Source organism: Salvia hispanica, chromosome 4, assembly GCF_023119035.1.
Source record: "Salvia hispanica cultivar TCC Black 2014 chromosome 4, UniMelb_Shisp_WGS_1.0, whole genome shotgun sequence".
In the NCBI taxonomy this organism is placed as follows: domain Eukaryota; kingdom Viridiplantae; phylum Streptophyta; class Magnoliopsida; order Lamiales; family Lamiaceae; genus Salvia; species Salvia hispanica.
The window spans coordinates 1,492,590-1,513,752 of NC_062968.1; the positions used below are offsets into that span (position 1 = coordinate 1,492,590).

General features: G+C 38.0%; 2 protein-coding genes across 2 annotated transcripts; one reads left to right on the forward strand and one right to left on the reverse strand.

Moving 5' to 3' along the window:
• The first annotated feature begins 3,710 nt into the window (after positions 1-3,710).
• LOC125185553 lies at positions 3,711-4,787 on the forward strand. The gene has a single exon (XM_048082109.1). It carries the CDS (start codon positions 3,711-3,713, stop codon positions 4,785-4,787), a length of 1,077 nt encoding a protein of 358 aa, XP_047938066.1.
• A 592-nt stretch (positions 4,788-5,379) lies between these two features.
• LOC125217639 (transcription initiation factor TFIID subunit 1) lies at positions 5,380-21,020 on the reverse strand. The gene is made up of 21 exons (XM_048119160.1): positions 20,860-21,020; positions 20,595-20,704; positions 18,592-18,654; positions 18,390-18,435; positions 16,940-17,197; positions 16,388-16,488; positions 14,816-14,981; positions 13,492-14,593; positions 12,881-13,083; positions 12,554-12,791; positions 11,366-11,702; positions 10,922-11,131; positions 10,681-10,773; positions 9,193-9,399; positions 8,887-9,090; positions 8,300-8,786; positions 7,743-7,933; positions 7,494-7,604; positions 7,207-7,263; positions 6,146-7,135; positions 5,380-6,021 (listed from the first exon to the last, which is right to left on the reverse strand). The coding sequence occupies exons 1-21, from the start codon at positions 20,936-20,938 to the stop codon at positions 5,671-5,673; spliced, it is 5,604 nt and encodes a 1,867-aa protein (XP_047975117.1). The 5' UTR covers positions 20,939-21,020; the 3' UTR covers positions 5,380-5,670.
• Positions 21,021-21,163: the final 143 nt, after the last annotated feature.

Consider the following 21,163-nt stretch of genomic DNA (forward strand, 5'->3'; position numbering starts at 1 on the left):
TAATCCTATGTGGATAAGATATCTTGGTTTTAAATGATAGCTAATTTAGATTACCAAACATGGCCTCAAGAGATTATCAAATTTCATCCCATGTTAACTAGGGCTAGGGAAAAATACCGAAAAAATGATATATCGCTCGTATCGTATTGAAAAATATCGAAAAATTATCGAATTTTCGATATATCGTAATTTTTGATACGATACGATACGATACCGTATCGTAAGTTTTCGATACGATAACGATATGAATTTTCTTATATCGCGATATATCGTTTTATATCGAAAATACGATATATATCGAAAATTTTCGATATATCGATATTTTATTTTCGATATATATCGATATTTAACGATATATCGAATTTCGGTACGATAACGATATGAAATTTTTTTATATCGAAAGTTCGATATAGCGAAACTTTCGATACGATAACGATATGAATTTCTTTCATATCGATATTTTCGATACGGTACACGATACAACGTTTTCGATACGATATATCGTATCGACCCACCCCTAAATTGTTAACTAGGGTGGATTAATCCAACTTTATTCATTTTTTAAATCTATTTCCTACTTTTGTCCATTTTATTTTACACCCCCTCTGTCCTTTAGAAATGAAACGTTTCCTTTTTGGTCTGTCCCATTAAAAATACTCTCTCTGTATTTTTCTTCTCTCTTACTTTACTCTCTCTTCATTAACTCACAAAATAATACTACATAAAATCTCGTGTCGAAAAACAAATGTTGCATATTTAATGTGACGGAGCGAATACTTTTTTCTTGTACTTTACTAATTGATCATTAAAATTTATGTCGAATGCGACTACTTTTTGCACTAACGCAAACTAATTTAGAATATTTTTAAGCTCAATTACAGAATATGCTCCCTTTCCTCCATCTCAAGTTAATCAATTTTAGTTACTCTTCGAAATATCTCAAACTAAAAAAGTTGTTTTCTCTTTTGATAAACAATAGTTTTTACAATCTATGTTTAATTTGTTTATCCTTCGCTTAATTTACTCCCTCCATCCCAACTAAATTGAGACAAATTTTTTAGACACGGAGATTAAGAAATTGTGATAAAAAGTAGGAGAGACAAATAAAATATGAAAGATAAAAGATAGTAAAATAGATGGTGGAATAAAGTAAATGTGATTGGATGTGTTTTACACGACTCAACTTAATTGGGACGAAGGAAGCACTAAATATCATTTTCCTCGAATTGGTGTTAAAGAGAATTGAATTAATATCTTTTATATAATATACATACATCCGTCTTTATTTACAATCTCATTTTTATATAAATATTACTTTTACATAATGATTTTACAATAAAATGTGAATATATTTAATTGATAGTAAAGTTCATTTACCTAAATTTGAAGAATAAAAAGGTTTTAATGAGACTTTAAATTGCGAAAATTATGAAATGGCAGAGCTTAACCTCTAGCTATTATATCTACACGTGTCCCTATGCATTATTGTGCAACAAACGATTGTAGTATGACATTGGGCCCTTTGACAACCATTTCAAATTATTGCATTCCCCAATCGTTATTCAATAATTATAGCAATCCTCCAATCTTGTTTACGTGCTGCCATTCATTAGCCAATAAATTAGTTGGATTCTTTTAATTTTGTTTCACGTTTTCATGAAATTTGAGCTTGACTCAATAATATTGATGAGAAGAAAAAGTAGAGAATTTTCCTTGTCGTGATAATCAATGAATTGATACTAATGTGGTATCATGATACTAATTTGGTGTTGTCATTAGCTAAAGTAAAATGTTTTGAAATTAGATAGCTATTAATTTGGATTGTCATTCGGGAGATGAATTTCAAAATGGAGATCAATTAACATCTAAATCGAATTTAAATATAAAAATTTGCCGTTAAAAATTGTTGGATTCTATGTCTCTGACGCAAGATGATTAGCGAAAGAATTGTCCGAATTGACCTTTGAAGGTCTTAAGGGCATTTTCGTCCAAAAAAAATTCAAAATACCTCAAATGATATTAATCCATAGTTGATGGACCTAAAATGATATTTTCAAAGTTTACGGACCTAAAATGATACTTTGGCAAAGTTGGTGGACCTAAAAAGATGTTCCCTCTAATCTATATTACCTTTTGTTAAATATTTTGTAATTTAATTAATGCAAGTTGGATAAAATTATAAGCTCATTTTTCCAAATTTTCTTTTTCGGAACACAAAAGAGAGTCAAAACAGCATAAGATACCGAGATCTATAAAAGCATCAAAAACCATAGTTACGCAAGGATTCCTCTTCCCTCAATTTTTAGAAAGTATCTCACCACCCAGTCTGCCAATTTCCGTCCGACCGTCGATACCCATCGGTATCACAACCACATGTCTTTAAAATTTTCATCTTTCATCCTTATTCCAGGTCTATCTATTTATAAAAATTCATCCTCACAGTGTTGCTCACCCATCCTTTATGTCATCTACATCTCTGTCTCAATACCGTCTCATCCCTTCATTATTAATGGGCTCCACTGCAGTTTTTACCACATCTCTTAACTAAGAGACAACACCTGCAACCCTCCATCTCTTAAACATCTCATCCCTTAACTACTCATTCAATTTCATTTTTTAATTTTATTTCCAACAAATTAAAAACCACGAAAATTATAACATCCGAAAATACGAAAAATACATAATTGATAGTGGATAATTTGTGGGAATGATTTGATATTTATAGAAGTGATTGAGGGCTTAAAAAAATAGAAGAAAAATTTAAATATTCAAAAAAGGGCTATAAACGACTAGTATTTTTGGGGGGATTTTTTTTTATTTTCAACTTTTTTCAGAATTAAAAAAAAAAGCCATTTTTCAACGGTTATAAACGACGCCCTCTCGCGGGCCGGCGTCACGGACAAACGGGAGCTCACCACATGGCCAACGCGCGTGGTGAGATGGCTCGCCAGCCTCCTCTCCACTGAGGGACACGGGACGAGACGGAGTACCCGCATCACCGTCTGGATGCTGTCTCGCCGAGACGAGACCGGGCCTGCATCGAAACAGAGATGCGGATGCTACTAGGAAAGACAACTATCCTTCATCCTAGGATTACACTATTGGTAAATACTCTGGTATTTCTCACTCCAATTAATAGATTGGGATTCAAATCACGGCCCATAAGCTTGACATGTGTGAGTTGTCCTTGTACAAAAAAGGATTGGTATTTGGTAGTCCATCCTCCTTCGTTAGTTCAAAGTGCATTGAGAAATAAAACCTTCACCACAAAACACCAAAATCTTGTACTACTACAATTATTACTATAATGATAGAATTATATTAAAAATATTTTTTATCATAAAAAATTCATATTATATAACCCTCTGTTTTCTGCTTCTCCTTTCCCACACCACTCCTTCTTCATCTCTCTCTGTGTGAATTCAGTTGGAATTTTGGGAAATCATGTGAAACCAACTCCAACAAACCTAATCCAATTGAATCCTCAACAGAAATACAAGCGATGGAAGTTGCGAGAATCAAGCAATTGATGCTCCTCCGCTGTAGAAGCCAAAGCAACCGTGTAGCTCTCGTGGGTGGAAACCACACCGCCGCCAGATTCTGCACTCGCTAAAACCCTTCCCTTCCTCCCCCCCTCTGTTTCCCTCTCTCTCTATCTATCTAGATTTCGTTGCTGATTTGCGATTTCGGCTACTGTTGAATTGAATTAGATGGACAAATCGGGCCGGGCCCGACGGATTAAGAGCGGCGGCAGCGACATTGACATTGCCGAGCCGGATGAGTTCGAAATCGGGATGAATTACGACGCCGTTTTCGTCGTTAAGCTGCCGGATTCGCGATCCCTGCGTGTGGTGTCGAGATCGCTGTTCCTCGCGGTGGTTCTCCTCTCGCTGCCCTCGATCGGCTCGATTATCCGAGCGGCTTCAAGTGAAGGAGTTGTTTCTGATTGGATCGAGAATCTGCCGCTTCTCCTCCGCGACTTGGAGGATGAAGGCCTCCTCGCGGAGGGGCACAGAGGCTTCGTCGCTGCCGCCGCCGGCGAGTTCGATTTCGCCTTCCTGAGAAGCGCCGGCGTCGATTTTAGTATGAAGGCGGATGCACACCAAGTGTTTGATTATATCTACGCGCCGAATTTCAGCGGGATCGAGCTGGTGGAGGATGCCATCCGCGGCGGGGGTTTGGCGATCGCGCCTCTCGGCGGCGACATCTCGGCGGAGATCCGGCTGCTGCGTGATTTCAAAATCGTGTACCTCCGGCGAATCAACGGCAACACGGTGGTTGCGATGAGGAAAAATTCGGCCGCGGTTAGGTATTCCGGCGGCCGGAGGGGAGTGGTTTGCGGCGGCATTGGTGGCGGTGGGAAGAAGGAAGCCGCATTGAAGGGATTGGAGGGAGTGTACCTCGAGCCTCCGCGGGTGGAGAAGGAATCGAGGTTCAATTACTTGCCGGATTTGATGGAGGATCCGTTGGATGGGTATCGGAGGCGGGTGTTCGTTGCGGATGAGGATGGCGCGGTGGATTGGTTCTACAAGAATTATCCGATGCGGGGGCAGGAGTTCGAAGTGTATGGCGTGGAGGGGGAGTGGGATTGGGGGGCGGAGGATTTCGTGGTGGTGAAGGCGGAGGCGAGGGCCGCGGAGAGGATGCTGAGGGAGAAGACGATTTGTGTGGTGGATGAGTTGTTCTTGGATTGTAGAGAGGAGGAAGGGAGGGCTTATTGGAAGTGTGTGGAGTTGTATGGGAAGATTAGGAGTGAGGGGATTGCTGTTCATCAATGGTGGTTTTGAATTGGATTGAATTGACCTGACCCGGCTCGATAGTACCCGTTTTGGAACGTTCGAATCGTGGAGAAACGATCGAATCTTCGGAGGGTCGGGGAATAAATCCTCAAGAACTTGTTGTTTACTTGTGCGTATGAATGTACTATTTGTTTGATTTTGTTGTTTGTGTGTTAGTATATGTTGTTTGTGTGTTAGTATATCCTTATGTATTTCTCCTTTTAATTATGTTCGAGGATACTATATTTAAATACAGATCCGCAGAACTATATCATGTGTAGAACATTTTTAGATCATTTTTTATTTATATTTAGGTCATTCTTATAAAGGATGACCTAAAATGATCTTAACATGACACTAAACTCATATCTTATAATATGACCTAAAGTTGCTTAATTATGACCCGTGTTTTTGGTAAATTATTAACCATTAGATCATCTAATCCTAGGGCCAAGATTTGGATTGCATTTCTAGATTTAGATGCATTCTCAATTGATTTTCATTTAGTTAAAAGGAGAAACATCTTATCAATTAGTCACACAACACCCACTATATGGCTCAAAATCCCAACCTATCATCTCATAAATCGGATTTATGAGAATGAGAGAAGGGGATAAAAGATTTCATACAAGATACATTGCCAAGAATTTGGAGGAGAGGAAAAGGGGCTGCCGCTATGCACATTCTATACATTTTGTCACCTATAACTAATCTACACACCTTTTAACATTACCTATGATCAAAGCTGGGGATCATTCAGATATACAGACTTGGCGAATTTATGCTACAAAAATCTCAAAAACACAAAATTGCAAGAGAAATACAAATCGACCTAAAAAATGGGGAGGGGACACGAAAAAATAACCATCCCACGCGCGTTGCCTATTATCATCTATTCAATCCCAGCTTCCGCTTCTGTCAAGTCTGCATCGTATTGAGCTAACAAGAAGTCACAGAGCTCGAGAAGTTGATCTGCAAGAGGAGGAATACCTGGATTCCGTCGGTCATTATACGTATGAGCGTTGATCACAATCTGACACACGTCGTGCCTGAAATCCTCTCGGTTCTTGTACTCTAGCCTCCTTGCCTTATCTCTGATCGTAGATAAATCCATAGGATGACTAATGATGTCCATATAGTCAGGAGCTTCCTTTCTCGTTACTGGCTTTAGAAATAGGTACGATATTTCTTTCCTTGCCTTGAGCGTCTCGACAATAGTCTCCAAGACGTTTGACAAGCCAACCTGAAATTGTGATTTTCACATCGATTAGTTTTACAAGGGTTTCAAGTAACTTGCAGTTTTAGTAATGTTGGGGATGTTAAGCAACTCAACAAGAGAGGGGATTACAAAAATTTAGACTACTCACCTCTCCTCCACGTCGCCGCTTTAGAGCGGGGACATAATCTGGAGAGGGCCTTGCATACTCAGGTTCTGCCCTCCTCCTCACCATTCTATCTCTATCCGGTATCCGTTTGTCGATTCTTCTAGGAGGGAAATCATCAAAATATTCATCCTTTACTTCAAGCTTTCTTTTCTTTTTCTTTTTATCCTTCGCCCTTTGACGCTCTTCTTCTTCCCTCTCTCTTCGAATGGCTTCTTCATATCTTAGTAACTCATACTTTGGTTGGTCTTCGATCATCTTCAATTTCTCTCCCCTTCTATTTCGTACTTCTTGTTGTCTGTCAAAGGTTCTCCTTTTCTCATCGACCCATAATTGGTTACTCTCGGGATCTCTCATCCTTGAAGACTCTTCAAAGTAGTGCTTGCTCTCATGTTCCATATGTCTGTCCAAACTCGATATTTCCATTAATTTCTTTGTTTTCCTGTAGTCAAAGCCAAAACTTCCATCCTGGCTGTTTTCTTCAAAATTAATGATCTCCTTTGGTTGTTTGATTATAACTTTCTTGCTGCGGGATTGCTCCCTATCAACATCCACTGGAGGCTTTATCAGAAAGGTCCTAGGAGTTTCAACCACATCATCCGGTTTCGTCTTGCTTGAAAATGTGATTTTGTTGACTTTTACAACAGACTTGCTTCCCGTTTCAGCATCTGATGCAACTGGTCTATCAGAGCTCTGTGAGTTTGTGGGAGTATGTTTATCAGGAAGCTTGTCCGTCAAGCCACATTTAACCTTCAGGATTTTTGCCTTCGAAGTTGGTTTATCATCTTCTGGTGCTTCTGAACCAACAGCTTTTGGCCCAATTTTTGGCATTAACTTCTTCACATGGGGTTTCTGCTCTATTTGATCTGGAAAACTAGACCTGCCCGCTATCCGGTCAAGATCGATGTTCTCTACTCGAGTGTCAGTATCTTCCCCATATCTGGGGCAGTTCTTGTTGGTCCTCATATGACCAAGCTGGAGATAGGAAATGGGACATTTAAGAAACAATATCCAGATGTACATAATACTGCAGAATTTACAAGTACCTGACCACATGCTCCACAGACAAAACTCTCCCTTGCGGATTTCTTTTCCTTGATCACCTAGTTTTACATTTTAAAGCAAACGATGTCAAAATTCATCCACACAACCCGTGTTAATAAGAACGGAAATTCAGACAGCAAGAAGGGTGGCGGGGAATTCACAAGGTATTCAGAAGCACTATCCTTCAAATCAATGCAAAAACAATAGTAATGCGGGCAAAGTTAATATTGGGAATTCGGATACTGCAGGTCTAACTGAGAATGCATCACAGTTTAAGTGGCAAACTTACAGTGATTCCATCCCCCAATATCTTCACCTTTTTGCTAAGTACTTCAAACTCGTTCTTTTTCTTGGCCTTAAATTTCCCCGGAAGATGACTTTTAGCTGACAAGTAGTCTCCCTGTATCGAAGTACAGAATTGCAGATTTCATGATTAGAACTTAAAAAGAATTTATGCAACCTAGTTATCAAGCATGACTATCAGAAGATATGGATGGATATACGAACAAATGGAAGCAGTATCATAACAATTATACACCTCCTTTTGGTCTTTAGCAATTTTCTCCATTGCTAGATAGGATCCTTCAGGTTGCATGAATCTCTTAGAAACTGCGTTGCTTTTCTTGATTGCATCACCATTCTCAGAAATAAACTTTGACTTAACCGACAACCCAGCTTGCTCTGCTGCAGTTTTTGTCTTCTTCTTCTTTTTGCGTTCAGCTTCCTCATCTGCAAAACAGTCAATGGTCAAATTTTGAATGTAAAAATACAAATTGACAAATACGTATAAAACATGGATTATCACATCAAATCCTAATAGCAGAAAGAATAATGAACAACCATACTTGCAATAACTGCCTCCTATTTCTATACCAGGCCATCTATCAAACAGAGGTTGATACTGCACAACAAAGGAAATCAGGCAGCATAGAGTATTATTGCACATCTGTATCTTATGGATTGTCTTTGCAAGTCAAACACATGACCTATTTTTCTAAGTAAGAGATGCCCTCCAATAAAAGACTCTGAAGGATTACTAAGTGCAGCGTAGCTCTTCTAGTAATAATATAGTTGTCACATTAAAAAAAAATTTACCATCCATGAGCATCTTGCATAATTCTTCTGCTTCTGCCCTCTCATCTTCGATTTCCTCTTGGTGCTGAGTTTGGAGTGGCCGCCTTCTCATTTTTAGCCCTTTAACACCATCCATGCTGTCACGCTTGGACTCAAAATTATCCTCCTCGCCATCTTCACATTCTTCTGCATCCAGAAGATTTTCCAGATCCCCCGCAAATGAATCCAAGTCACTATTAGCCTCTGACTCACTCTCATTTTCCTCTCCATCAGCAGCACAGAGGCTCTGAAATTGCCGATCCCATATTTCCTGGCATTTTTCTCTTGTCTGCTGCTGCAGTTGCAAAAAGGACATTCGTTGTCCACGAGCAAACTTGCTGACTGTTGTTGGATCAACCTTGACACCTGATGCTGCTTGCTCACTTGAAAGCTTGCGGATTAGAGCAATTCGGTGCCATCGAGTTAGTTTTGCAATCTGCTCCTCTGGAACATTGAATTTAAGGAGAAGCTGTATGCAAACACAATGAACAATTAGCAGCATTTCACCTGGAGTGACTACTATTTTTGGACAATAACAAGAGATAATTAATAGTTCAAATCACATTTACCTCTCTCGCAGCTTCCATGCTCAATCTGCGTAGATCTGCATCAGTTCCAGTAACAGTTGTCCCTTTACCAATAACAGTTTTCTTTTTCACCATCGAATTTGGGATTGGGGCCTTAGGAGTTGTGCGAACATAACTAAAACCTAGGCCCCTTCCTGAAGGGTCACCAACACCCGTAATTTCCAGACGCTCAATATTTTCCCTATCCTGAACAGAAAAGGTGCACATTTCTCGTTCAATGTTAAATTTGACAGATATAACATCAGGGATATCCCCCCAGAGCACAACAACGGGAAATAGGTAGCTTGCCTGGTTTGTACAGGAAACAAAATTACTACTCAAATTCCACGGCGTTATCTGTAGCTCCCTCTCAATATGTGAAGCTGCAGCTAAAGTGATAGCTTCATCTGGAAGCTGATTCATTGCTGATGAAAGACCAGCAGGAAGAGTCAGTCTTGTAATTCCCAAACGTTTGAGCCTGTATAGACCTGCTTGCATGCTCTCGTATGCACAGACCTAAGCAAAATTTCAAATTAGTATACAATTCTTTCAGCGTCATAAACTATGGACATTCTTTTTGCTAAGCATATAATTGGGAAAGCTTATTATTAAGTAGAACATATGTAGTCACTCATGCACTGGAACTGAATAATGAATCAGTGAAAATTGTGTTCTTTAAAATTTCTCTTCCCTACCTCCCAACAAACAATCTTAATCAACTTCTAAGACCAACAAACGTCAGAGATTTTCTTGGGTATCTTCATATGAATTATTTAAGAATACTGGCTTTAATCCAACTGAACTGGTTGTTAGAAATTTGCGGGTAAGTTTGATGGCTTTTATTCACAAGTTGAATTTGATTGCGATGTTGGCATGTTGCCTATATCTAGAAGTAAAGGGAATGTCCATAGCAATATAGAGTGTTAAGTAGGAAAATGTATCCAATTACAATCAATGCAAAACCAAATAAGTCTTCATGACAATGACTATGACTAACTGGCCGCTGGTTGTTATTACAAATTATAATCTGAGTAATTGTTGCCAACGTGCCTTTTCTGTTCTCGTTATGATTGCTCATTTCTAAAAGATACTTTTTGAGGAAAGAACAGTTATACCTTTTGGGTGCATTGCAAGTGTTAGCGTTCATGATCATAGCTTTACTCAGGCATGCAGTTTAATTGCACCTAATGGATATGAGGCCTTTGTACATTGTTAAATTAAAGGTAGAATATGAAGTTGTGGAAAACTCTCTATATTCATCTATTGATCAAAGACCTATATATACATAAGAGTACTAACTGAACTAGGAAAGCACTAACTTGCTCTCCAATTTATTATATACAAATCTAATTCTGACAACCTTAAATGCAGCCAGAGCCTTCGACAACTATAGGTATAAGCTAGGGCAGCGAAATCATTTACAAAAGAAGTAACAGATGTATTTGCCACACTTTATTTGTTTGGTTCATAAGTGGCATAACAACTCATACAATCAAGCAGTGAAATCTCAACATCATTGTTTTACTAGTCAACCTTAACAGGAATTTGTGAAAACAATAAACACATACCAAAAGAATACAATACAAATTCCAAACAAAGAAGAGAGATAAAAGAACAATGCATTTTATTTAGTCTTCTTATTAGAATTTGATGCTTACACAAAAATGGTGGCCAACCCTGATAAGCTGTGGCAAATTTCTGAGATTGAAAAAACCTCACATACAATCCCCTCACACAGCATATAGCCATATACTATCATCTAATGAAGGAAAGAGGATAAAAATATAACACACTCACATTTTCAGGAGTGACCATCCTCCTCAGTTCTTCTTCTGAAGGAATGCGAAAAGAGCGCTTCATAACCCAAAGATACTGCCCATGTGGACCCCTCTAATAGCCCACACAAAAAAAGAACCAGATGTTACTCACCATAGAAGAATAAGCAAGCCAAGTTAACGAATGCCGTCAAGAGGGATCTAAACTGCTATCAAGTGGGATCAAGGACAAGACAAGGATAACATAAGGCAAGATGTAATACCTGTAAATCAGCACAATTTTTCAGCCTCTTCCGGAGAAACGTTTCAGACAAGTTACGAAACTGTGATACCAACTCATCTGAACGAATTGAAGGACGCAACCCACGTTTTTCACAAGCACGGAATTCCCGGTACATGTGTACCAAAACTCTGTTCATGATATAGAACTGGACACCTTTGGACCCAGGAGACATAACCTCCATGTGAGGCTCCTATTGAATGAATCCAAGTTAGAAAACATATATTATCAAACATCTGAAGACTTCAATATCGGTAGCAGTTGAAAATATGGGCTAGTTCCCTCAATTTTCAGAAGAGATGAAAAAAAGACAAAAAAAAAAAAAACACAAAAAGCAACTTCGCTAGAAAGGAAGAAGATGATAGGGCAGACAGTATCTCACACACAGACCAAACAAGACCAAATTTAACAAGAATATTGGCATAACCTGTTGTCCAACAACATCAATCCTGTCAATGCGTCTGATGGAGAGTTTCCCTTTTGGAGACCTCACCAATAAGTAATCAGTTAATGGCACTTTATGCTGAAATATGGGTGCTCTATACATGTTAGATTCCAGGCAAGATTGGCTTGCACCAGGTTTTATATCTCCAAGAAATGGGGATTTATCAGCAGGATCAAGAGTGACAACACTCCCCAAACCATTATCACCATTCCGCATCAAGTTTCCCATTTGATCACCAGGTGCCGATTTTTGATAATATGTACAAAGTCTTGCACCCATCCCTGGATTACCTAGAAGCAAAGGCCTTTCTTCACAGTACCTGAAATATAAAATTTATCAAGAAAAAACATAAGCAAAAAAACTCAACTTATATCAGTCATACAATTAGGTTGAATACTCTATAGAGAAGATGGCCCGAACAGAAGTATAATTCAATTACGCTTTAGCATATCAGCTGAAAAGTTAATGAAGGTATGCATCATTCATTAGACAAAAGCCAATCAGCAGAAAGGCTGATAGACCAAAGTCAAAACAACAATATGGTCTATAACCATGTTTAATTTCTATAGAGTAGTACATAGTTACAACTTCTGGTAATATGTTAAAATGCAGATGCAATTACAATGCAGCTTTGTCGGGAAAATACTGCAAGTTTTAAATATTTATTTAGGATGACTCCCTCTGATATACTTATTATAACTTAAGCTAGTGAACAGTTAGCCTCACCATGACTAAAATCAACCTTAACACAACTCATTTTAGAAATAATATGACACAAATATGGTTTTTAAAAGATGCAATTACCACAAATAACTTGATAATGCAGCACAGTGAAAGGATCATTGATGCTGTATCACTTTTGCTATGAGGGATCATGTCACATTATGAAAAAAGGTCACGTGATTGAAAACATCACTTGTTTGTATTTCATCCCATGATTAAAATATTATATTCTCAGCGTCTTATAAACACAATCCAAAAGGAAGGCCATGAGCATATATGAACTCACTCAATGAAAAAGATGCAAGATTGAAACTATAACTACTTGAATAACAGAACAAATATATTGAAGAAAACATCAAAACTGGATCGAACTAATAATAACACGTCAGTTGATATTCTTTACTTTAAAACAAAACACAGAAATCCCAAAATAACTTATTAACTTACTCCATTAAGAAAACATGACCATCTTTTACTGAAAGGTCAGATTTCTTCTTAAAAGCTCCAGGGGGACGCAACGACTTGTTTTCACCAGGAAGCTTTTGTGCCCGGGGCAATAGATGTATTTTTGTCCGAACAAGGTGCAAGACTGAGTTTGAGTGAACATTCTGTTCGGCTAGAGATTTGTTGTCATCAAGCTCCCTCCCAGAATAATATATTTTCACAGGCTCAGATAGTTTAAAATCTACAAGAAAGATATTAATTAATACTCATGATTGACAATATTATATAAAAATGTTCAGAAAATTTACACCACTCCAAGAAATAGACTACCTAGCTTTTTCGAAGCTTTAGCTTTCACAGAGGCGATGGTTTCTTCTGCATCCACGTGAAGTTTACTCCCCTTGCCACCCAAACTCTTCAAAATTATTTTCATCGATCCCTGTGTGACTAGCCTCCCTTGTTCCTTTAATGACACCTCAATATCATGAGGATACCATAAAGCTTTTGGACGATGAAAATTAGCAATATCTTTGCTGCAAAAATAACAATTACTTCACAACTAGGATAGAATAGATGTAAAGAAAATGGGAATTTGGCTAAGAACTCATAATATAGAAGGAACACTTAAGCAAGAAAACAATCTATGACAGGTATCTAAGATAAATTCACGAAAAGCACTTATTGTAAAAAGGCACGAAATCAATACAATCAGGCCCACAACGTGTAGAGGAGAATAACCACAAGCCACATAGATTACTCATATAACAACATGCATGCTAAAAAGGCATGTCAGTTTAGAAAGTAGACTGAGATAATGTAGTTTAGAAAGTAGACTGAGATACAAACTCCTAGAAAGTCTTCTTTTGATTAGAGCATCAGCAGCTACTATTAATGCATATGGAGGAAAATGCAAAGAAATAGAATCGAAACAGATTTCGTACTTGCTCAGCTTTGCTTTCATGGTTTGCAGCTTAAGTGCTGGCACTGAATGCAAAACCTTAAGTCCATGAACAGGGCGCTTTTTAGAATGAGATCTCAGCTGCTGGGACGATTTCCTGTTTGAATAGAATTTATCATTAGAGATATTAAACCGCCCCGCTGATAGAATGCCATGATTATGCAGGTCAAGTACATCCCCACTACTGGGATGCAGAGAGCGTGCTACAATCATAGCCCCTGCATGAAGTCGCAGATGTTCAGTATCCTTTGTATCTGATAGTTCAAAAAGCATCTGGTCATCCTGGAGGTCAAGAATTAACTTTGGCTTTGCAATAGACTGATGTGGATCCCAGATAACATTATCTATCCACGATCCTTTAACTACATCTGTATTTTGTAAGGTGAGCTCATTGAAACGTCTAATAGCATCACTACAAAGCCTTGCTTCAGGGGCAACATCTTTCAGTGCTCCATAATTTGTACCATGATCATCTAATTGGGACTCTAATCGTAGAAGCTGGGGATGGTATCTACTTTGTGAGATGATAAGGTCTGTAGAGCGGGATCCGTCAGAGTCAAAAGGCTCCACCAAAATGGAATATTTAGTTTCAAATAAGTTATGATGCTTGTCATGCGACTCAGTTTGGAATTCCGACTCCACAGTTCCTGGTTCAGCTTTCAAATCCCTCTCTTGGTCACCAAGTGTGTCAGAATCAGGTCCAGACAGCTCACAGCTCTCTACCAAGTTGTCAATAGACGATGGAGAGTTATTCCAAACAATTCTATCTTCCCAATCTTCCTGGTCAAGAGGATAGAATTTGGAAGAAAAGCTAGTGTTCCATTCCGGAAAATAAGACAGCGACACTTCATCTTTCATTACTTCAGCATTAACAAAGGAATCTTTCATATCCCTCGTAAGTCCATCAGACATCCTTCCTGATCCCCCAACAGTTTCTGGTATCAATGCATCACCTATTTCACCCATGTAAACGTCACTTTTTGCACCATATCGTCTCATCCAGGAAATATCTTGGCAAGGTGCCTTCATAAAGTTCTCTTCGTCTTCCTCGACATTCTCAGAAGCATCTAACAACTTGTATTTCTCTATCAGAAAACAGAAGAAGATTCGCTGGCTCAGAAAACTAGTAAACTACAAGCCAGTAATAACTTTAGACTGTAAGGTGTAATGTCAATAAGGACTAAATAGAGTAAATGCACCAAAATTTCATAAAGAGTGGAGCTAGCCCAGACTGCTTCTCGAATCAATTAAAAGAGTAACGAAGCATTGTTAATCAGAACAGATATATTTAACCAAATCATACCCACCTTTAGGTATCGGATACCGGTCTCTTTTTCTTGCAGCTTTCACAGGCTCTTTAACGCCAAAAATCTCAGAGAACCGCAAGATTGCCTTTCCATCCTCTACATAAAGAACAGGAAGCAGCGAAGACATGTCACCATCAACTGACTCATCCAGAGCATTTGAATCATCCTGCTTAAACATGACAAGTTGTACCATGAAATATGAAATCATATCGTACAGGACAAAAAGAAGAACCCGAAGAAGTATTCATAAATGGGACCACATCTAGCTACTTCCAGGAGATGCACTTAGAAACACTAACATTTAAACCAACGTTACAAATATTTAACATAGAGCTTACAAGGACAGGGAAGCCTACTGAGAGGCCATGTTCTAGGTCGGTAGTAGAACTTCAAACATTAAATATGATTAGTTGTTCACTCATAAAAAAAAAAAGCAATGAACTCAGGGAAAAAAAGATGCAACATGGAATGTGTTAGAAATAGGGCCACTCACCCCCTAATTTAGGGGGGAGGGCTACCCACTCATTTATAAAGAAGTCGGGATCATCATTTCGTCAATGTGGGACAAGAAAGGGTTTAATACACCCCCGCAATGTGTGGGCCAAAATGATCATCGGACTTCCACACTTGCAACAACAAAACTCATCACCGACTTGGGCCCACTCTGATACCATGTTAGAATGGGTCACTCACCCCCTTAAAAGGCCTTATAAGGGGGGAAGGTTATTCACTCATTTATAAAGGAGTCGGGATCACCATTTGTCGATGTGGGACAAGAAGGGGTTTCAATAGAATGAACATAGAGGTTGAGGTATATTTTTTTAACAAACTATTAATCTTGTAGAACTAAGGTTAAAACACAAACCTTTTGAAACTTCAGTTGGTTAAAGTAAACACCCCGATTCTTTAATACTTAGAATCAATCATTAGTTGTTGTGCAAGAAGTTTATATGCTAATTGCAATATTCTAAGTTCTAATAAACATGCTTCTTAAATACTCCCTCCGTCCCACTCTAAGTGGAGCATTTCCGGTTCTTAAGATCGGCAATGATTTTATGCAGTTTTGTTTTGTAAGTTGAGTGGAGGGAGAATAAAGTAGAGATAATGATGTTTCAGTATTCGGAAATGTGTCAATTAGAATGGGAGATCCAAAAAGGAAAATGAGTTCCTTAGAATGGGACGGAGTGAGTACTATTTTTTATAGAAAGATGCAATGAGGAGTTATTGATTGCGCATTGGGTGAATGGAGTATTAAACACACAGGTGTTCATTACCAATATAAACTTATTGCTTCTTTGTCTCTCTGATTTATGGCACCTCTTGCTCTTCAGTTCGTTGGGATTTGGATGTGATTCATATTCAGGATTTTGAATGCAAGAATTATATTTCTTTGCTAAGGCAATTGAAAGGCGTTTAAAGAAGATCAAGAAGACGGTGTTAGGAGTTGGGTCTTAGATATCTCTGGAAAATTCTCTTGCAAATCCTTTTTAGGAGGTATAAAAAATCACAAAGTTTTTTCCTTTCAGATGCTTCCAGAAATTGACACAAATGCAAAATATACAAAAAGCCAACCTCCTCAGAATCTCCCATATCTGTACTTTTTTCAGGAGCAAGATCATCATCTGGAAGACTTTCGTCCAGAGAAATGGCTTCATGTTTATGATCCTGCTCATCTGTCAAGGAGAAAAGAATCAATTGTATATTATTAAAAAGGATAACATTACATATTCCATTATACAACTTGGCCAAGATGTCTAGATCAACTGCGTAGTGAAATAAACAGAGTTTAGATTGCCCTGGAGCAAGAATTATGGTTCATCTTCCAATATTCATGACGCAACCCCAGCATGAGTGGACAAGGATTTCATCAGTTCCTTGTCTATGTGTTCCCTTTCATTCTTACTATTAGAAATGAATTTGCTGGGTTCCTCAGACAATAATGAGTGTATCATTTTAGATAGAAAGTCCAAGAGTTAACATGTTAAAGTAAGTTACATGCCATATGGCTTCATAGAATATTTTTACCACATGCACAAACTAAAAACCAGAGAAGATCGCAAATGAAGTCAAAACAAATTCAGCAATTAACTACTTAAAAAAGAGGCTTGTTAAATAAAGTAAAACCTGATGGAGACAACTGTTGAGTTTCAGCATGGTCTTCCCCACCTGTATCCTGATTTTCCAAATCATCATCTTCATCATAATTTTCATCATCAAAAAGAGAATTTCGATTGTCCAAAGACGCTACTGAAACTTCTTTGGAGAAAAAATCCTTTTTTGGCAACAAAAAGTCCTCCTCAGTAGCGGATTGGATCTCGGGTCCTTCATATTGCTCATCTATGTCTTCATAATCAATAGCATTTTCTGCCTTTCTGTCATAATCTAGTTTGCATGGGAAAAAATGGAAGGGGGAAAGATATAAATCAGGACCAAAGGAAAAAATGTAGCACGTTCTGATAGAAATGCAATGCAAAGTTAAAGCCCAATTCGAACTAAAAAAATTAAGTAGAATATGTCAGTGTTAAGATGGAAAGTTCTGCTAATAAAGGTTTAATGACGGTTAGGAAAACAAAAGTATACGAGATAGTAATCTTATATGTGTAACTTTCCAAGGAAACTAGTATATGACATAGCATAATGCATTTCATTAAATAACCATGAAACAGGTAACAAAAACGTACTGGGGTTGTAAAATTGATTAGGACCGACCAGCAAGTTTCGTATACTTTTGTTGGATTAACAGCTGAAGTTTTCAACATGCTTTGTAATCACAACTTAAAACAGGGAGTTTGAGACAGTCTGAATAAAAAAGTACATATACATATATCTACACACCCACACAAAGTCATGCAACATTCTTTTAGTGGGACTGTAGGACCATAGGGCATTTCAAGAATTTATTACTTAACAATCCACTTCAAAGCCAGAAAACTTCTTTCTCTGCTCCAAGAGATTTTAGAAGTAAATTGAAGGGGTAGTTAAGAAAATCTTAATACTAAATTACATTTTTATCACATAACATATCGTCATCATTTAAAGTCACATTTAATTCAGCACCATATGCAGCGTTCATCATGCCATAAGTACCCAATGAATGACCTTGTCAAATGCATGACATCTTAGCTTAAGGCGTAAACTCTCACCAACCTTGGGGGTAAACTATAAAAACCAAGGTCCAACATCCGGTACATGCATATAAAGTAGGAAACTCTAACTTATGCCAAGAATTTAAAAGCATACAGCAATATCTTTTCACCAGAAGACTCTCCCAGAAAAACATACATGCTTGCACATATTACTTCTAAATATGTATTCCACCACACCCAAATAAAAGAATCTACTTTAAGATCACATATATTAGTATATTAGCAAGATAATTATCGAAATGTGCCACTAGGTAGTAATTCACTACAGAAAATAACTTCTAAAACATTACTTGCTACTTAGTAGAAAACCATGAGCAACTATTGTTCTAATGAACACAAAAATGGCACACTACACTTAGAAAAACTAGAATATACTAACTGAGATTTATAAAGTTTTTCCGTTTGTTTTAATTGGCATACATAATCACCTTGATCTGTAGCGTCTGATGGTGTCTGCAGTGATCTCATAGTGAGCTGGAACCCAATTACGGAAAAAACAGTTATTCAGCATTGATAACAGTGCCATTGTGACTAGTTACAAAAATAATATCGTAATTTATAAAACAGCAGCCACTAAGATCTGATCTAGTATTAATAACCATGGTTGAGCAGTGATAAAGATTTCCATACATCTATTTCTGTTAGGGAAGAACCAAGCTTGTCGGCCAGTGCAGAAAGATGCTCCTTTGCATCCTGAAAGAAGATTTGTAGTTTAGCATGTGCATCATCCAGCAAAGAATAGTAAGGGAAGGAGGGTTAATGGTTAAAGAGAAAAAGGATTAGTAGACACTAGATAGGAAACACAAGCCATCTGACAGTTCCTACAGTTCTGTTTCAGCTCATAAGAAACCAATTCAGGTGGTAGTTATGCATCTAGTTAAACAGCCCTTCGGATTATAGAAATTCAAGACCAAGTGCAAAGTAGCGAGCATACAAGCCTTCACCATAATTTTCTACAGAGATTTGGTTAATAAAATTCATCATTCTGTTCTACTAACTAGGATGCTCATATACAGGTCTATATCAGATGTACATTCTTTGTTACATGCTTTTCTGATTAATAAACAATGGCAGCCAAATAATCTCTCTGCTATCGGGGTACTAAAAGTTAAAGCTTGGCATTAAGAAATTGTTACAAATATCGAACCAAGCTCCAGATGAAACTCAAAACCAACTGACAATCAGAAAGCCAAATCACAGTATAGGTACTGCTACACTTTGGTATATTTCCTAAAATCACTACCATCACATTTTAAGGTGCATACTCTTTACATAAAGTTACTTGTTAGATAGTACATTATTTATTCCGTTTCCACCTATTAGTATATTAATATTAATGCTGTTCCAACCAACTACAAGATGTTATTCTGCAAGCTATTTTGCTGCTGGAATTATCAAGAATAGCAATATGCAAACAATTTTTAAAAATCGCTTCAGCATTTTACTACAGTTAGATTAGATATTCAGAAATAATAATTAATTAATTAATTACATATATATAGTATTTTATCTCATGGATCCTGAGGCATGGGAGTACCTTAATAGTAACAATGGTGGATTCTATGAACACAACATCTCTTTTCAAGTATTTATTTAATAAAAATAGTATGTTTGATTCTATTCAAGCTGGGGGACATGTTACATTGAAAGAGCTTGGACATGTTGAAAACCAGGAAAGAAGCTCAACATTACCCCATCTAACCCCAAAAAAGATGAAAAACAGGAAAGAGAAGACAAACTACTTCGGGATGATATGAGCAAAAACTGAACCTAGTTTTCATACACGATAATGGGGAAATGGTCTCATTTTCCAAGAAACCTAACAAAGAGCCTATGAGTACCTTTCAAAATTCTCACATCAGCAGCAACAAAGAAAGCTCCCAATTTTTCACCTTACTATTAAATATAAAAGGCACGAATCGCAAGGGTAAAAACTAAAAAGTAGGTATAAGCTTAAAAGACTTTGCAGGAGAATTACACTAAGCATAAACCTTTTTACTCAAATGGATCATAACTGTGAAAATCTCATTCTAACAACAACTGAATATTAAATTTTTGAATGGAAGTCCACATATCTCTACACTTCTTATTCAAATTGGTCAATCCTCTATCAGGGGCCACAATGTGTACTAAACTTAGAGAATCTGGCATTGGCATATAAAAACATGGGGCATACACATACCATTCACCAAAGCATCAATCATATACTTCCAGAACAACCATAATCATCAGAATTTTTTTAAATGTGCAAATAAACATAGCAGCTTTTCTGGTAGCCACATTCTAAGCATCTAGTAAACTGCCTTCTAATTCGTCGACTCTCCCCATCATTATAATCAGCGTAGTATAAGTGCATAGCTAAAGTTCAGTTGACTGAAATCTTTCCGGATTAAGCACTCGAAACTACCAAGACGACTATACATCACATAATCCAATTTTGTCTTTCCAGTCCTGTATAGCTAAAGTTCAGTTGACTAAAATCCGTTAGGATTAACCACTCGACACTCGAAACAATCTACCCGGACGACTCTACATTGCTCAATTTTCTCTCTTCAATCCAGTCGTTCATTCCGGAGCTAACCGCCACTAAAAAATAAGAAATTCTAAACGAAAGGAAATCGCATAATAACCACCTCATCAAGATAATCGACATCAAGATCACCAGCGCCGTCGACATTCCCGAACATGAACCCTAGGAGGCGGTTTCCCCCTTCCGCCTCGTCGTAGTCCTCCTCATCGTCATCTGCCAATTCAAAACGACACTAATTCAGAACCGCGAGAAGCTAACCCTACCGCAGTACAGCACGGCCACTGAGAATTGCGAGCGGCCAATCCGAGCACGGCCTCAGCTGAATTAAAACCCTAAATTGCGTCGGCGAATAGGAATTCGGCACGTACCGACGGCGACGTCCTCGTCCTCGGCGGCTCCGTCGCTGGGGGCGGCGCCTGAGCTAGTTCCCTCGCCCCAAAGAGCCATAGCTTCGGTCTTCTCTCGCTGTCACAGTGTCTCCGTCGTCTTCTTCTTCACCTTTCTATTTCTCTTCTTTCTTCGTTCTCTGCATTCTGTATTGCTCTCTCTCTTTTATAGAGATTTATTCATTTTATTTTACAACATTTTTATTATTTTTATATAGGATTTATTTGAGTATCGGGTCGGGCTAAGCCCGACTTTGACTCTCAGCGGATCGGGCCTTCGCTTTGA

Bases quoted from the DNA above. Each gene is read 5' to 3' on its own strand.
- LOC125185553 (XM_048082109.1), top strand. From the start codon at position 3,711: ATGGACAAATCGGGCCGGGCCCGACGGATTAAGAGCGGCGGCAGCGAC.
- LOC125217639 (XM_048119160.1), bottom strand. From the start codon at position 20,938: ATGGCTCTTTGGGGCGAGGGAACTAGCTCAGGCGCCGCCCCCAGCGAC. The intron at 13,084-13,491 runs GTACGAAATCTG...TTATTTTTGCAG, and splicing joins ATGAAAGCAAAGCTGAGCAA to CAAAGATATTGCTAATTTTC. The intron at 12,792-12,880 runs GTAGTCTATTTC...TCTTTCTTGTAG, and splicing joins TAAAGCTTCGAAAAAGCTAG to ATTTTAAACTATCTGAGCCT.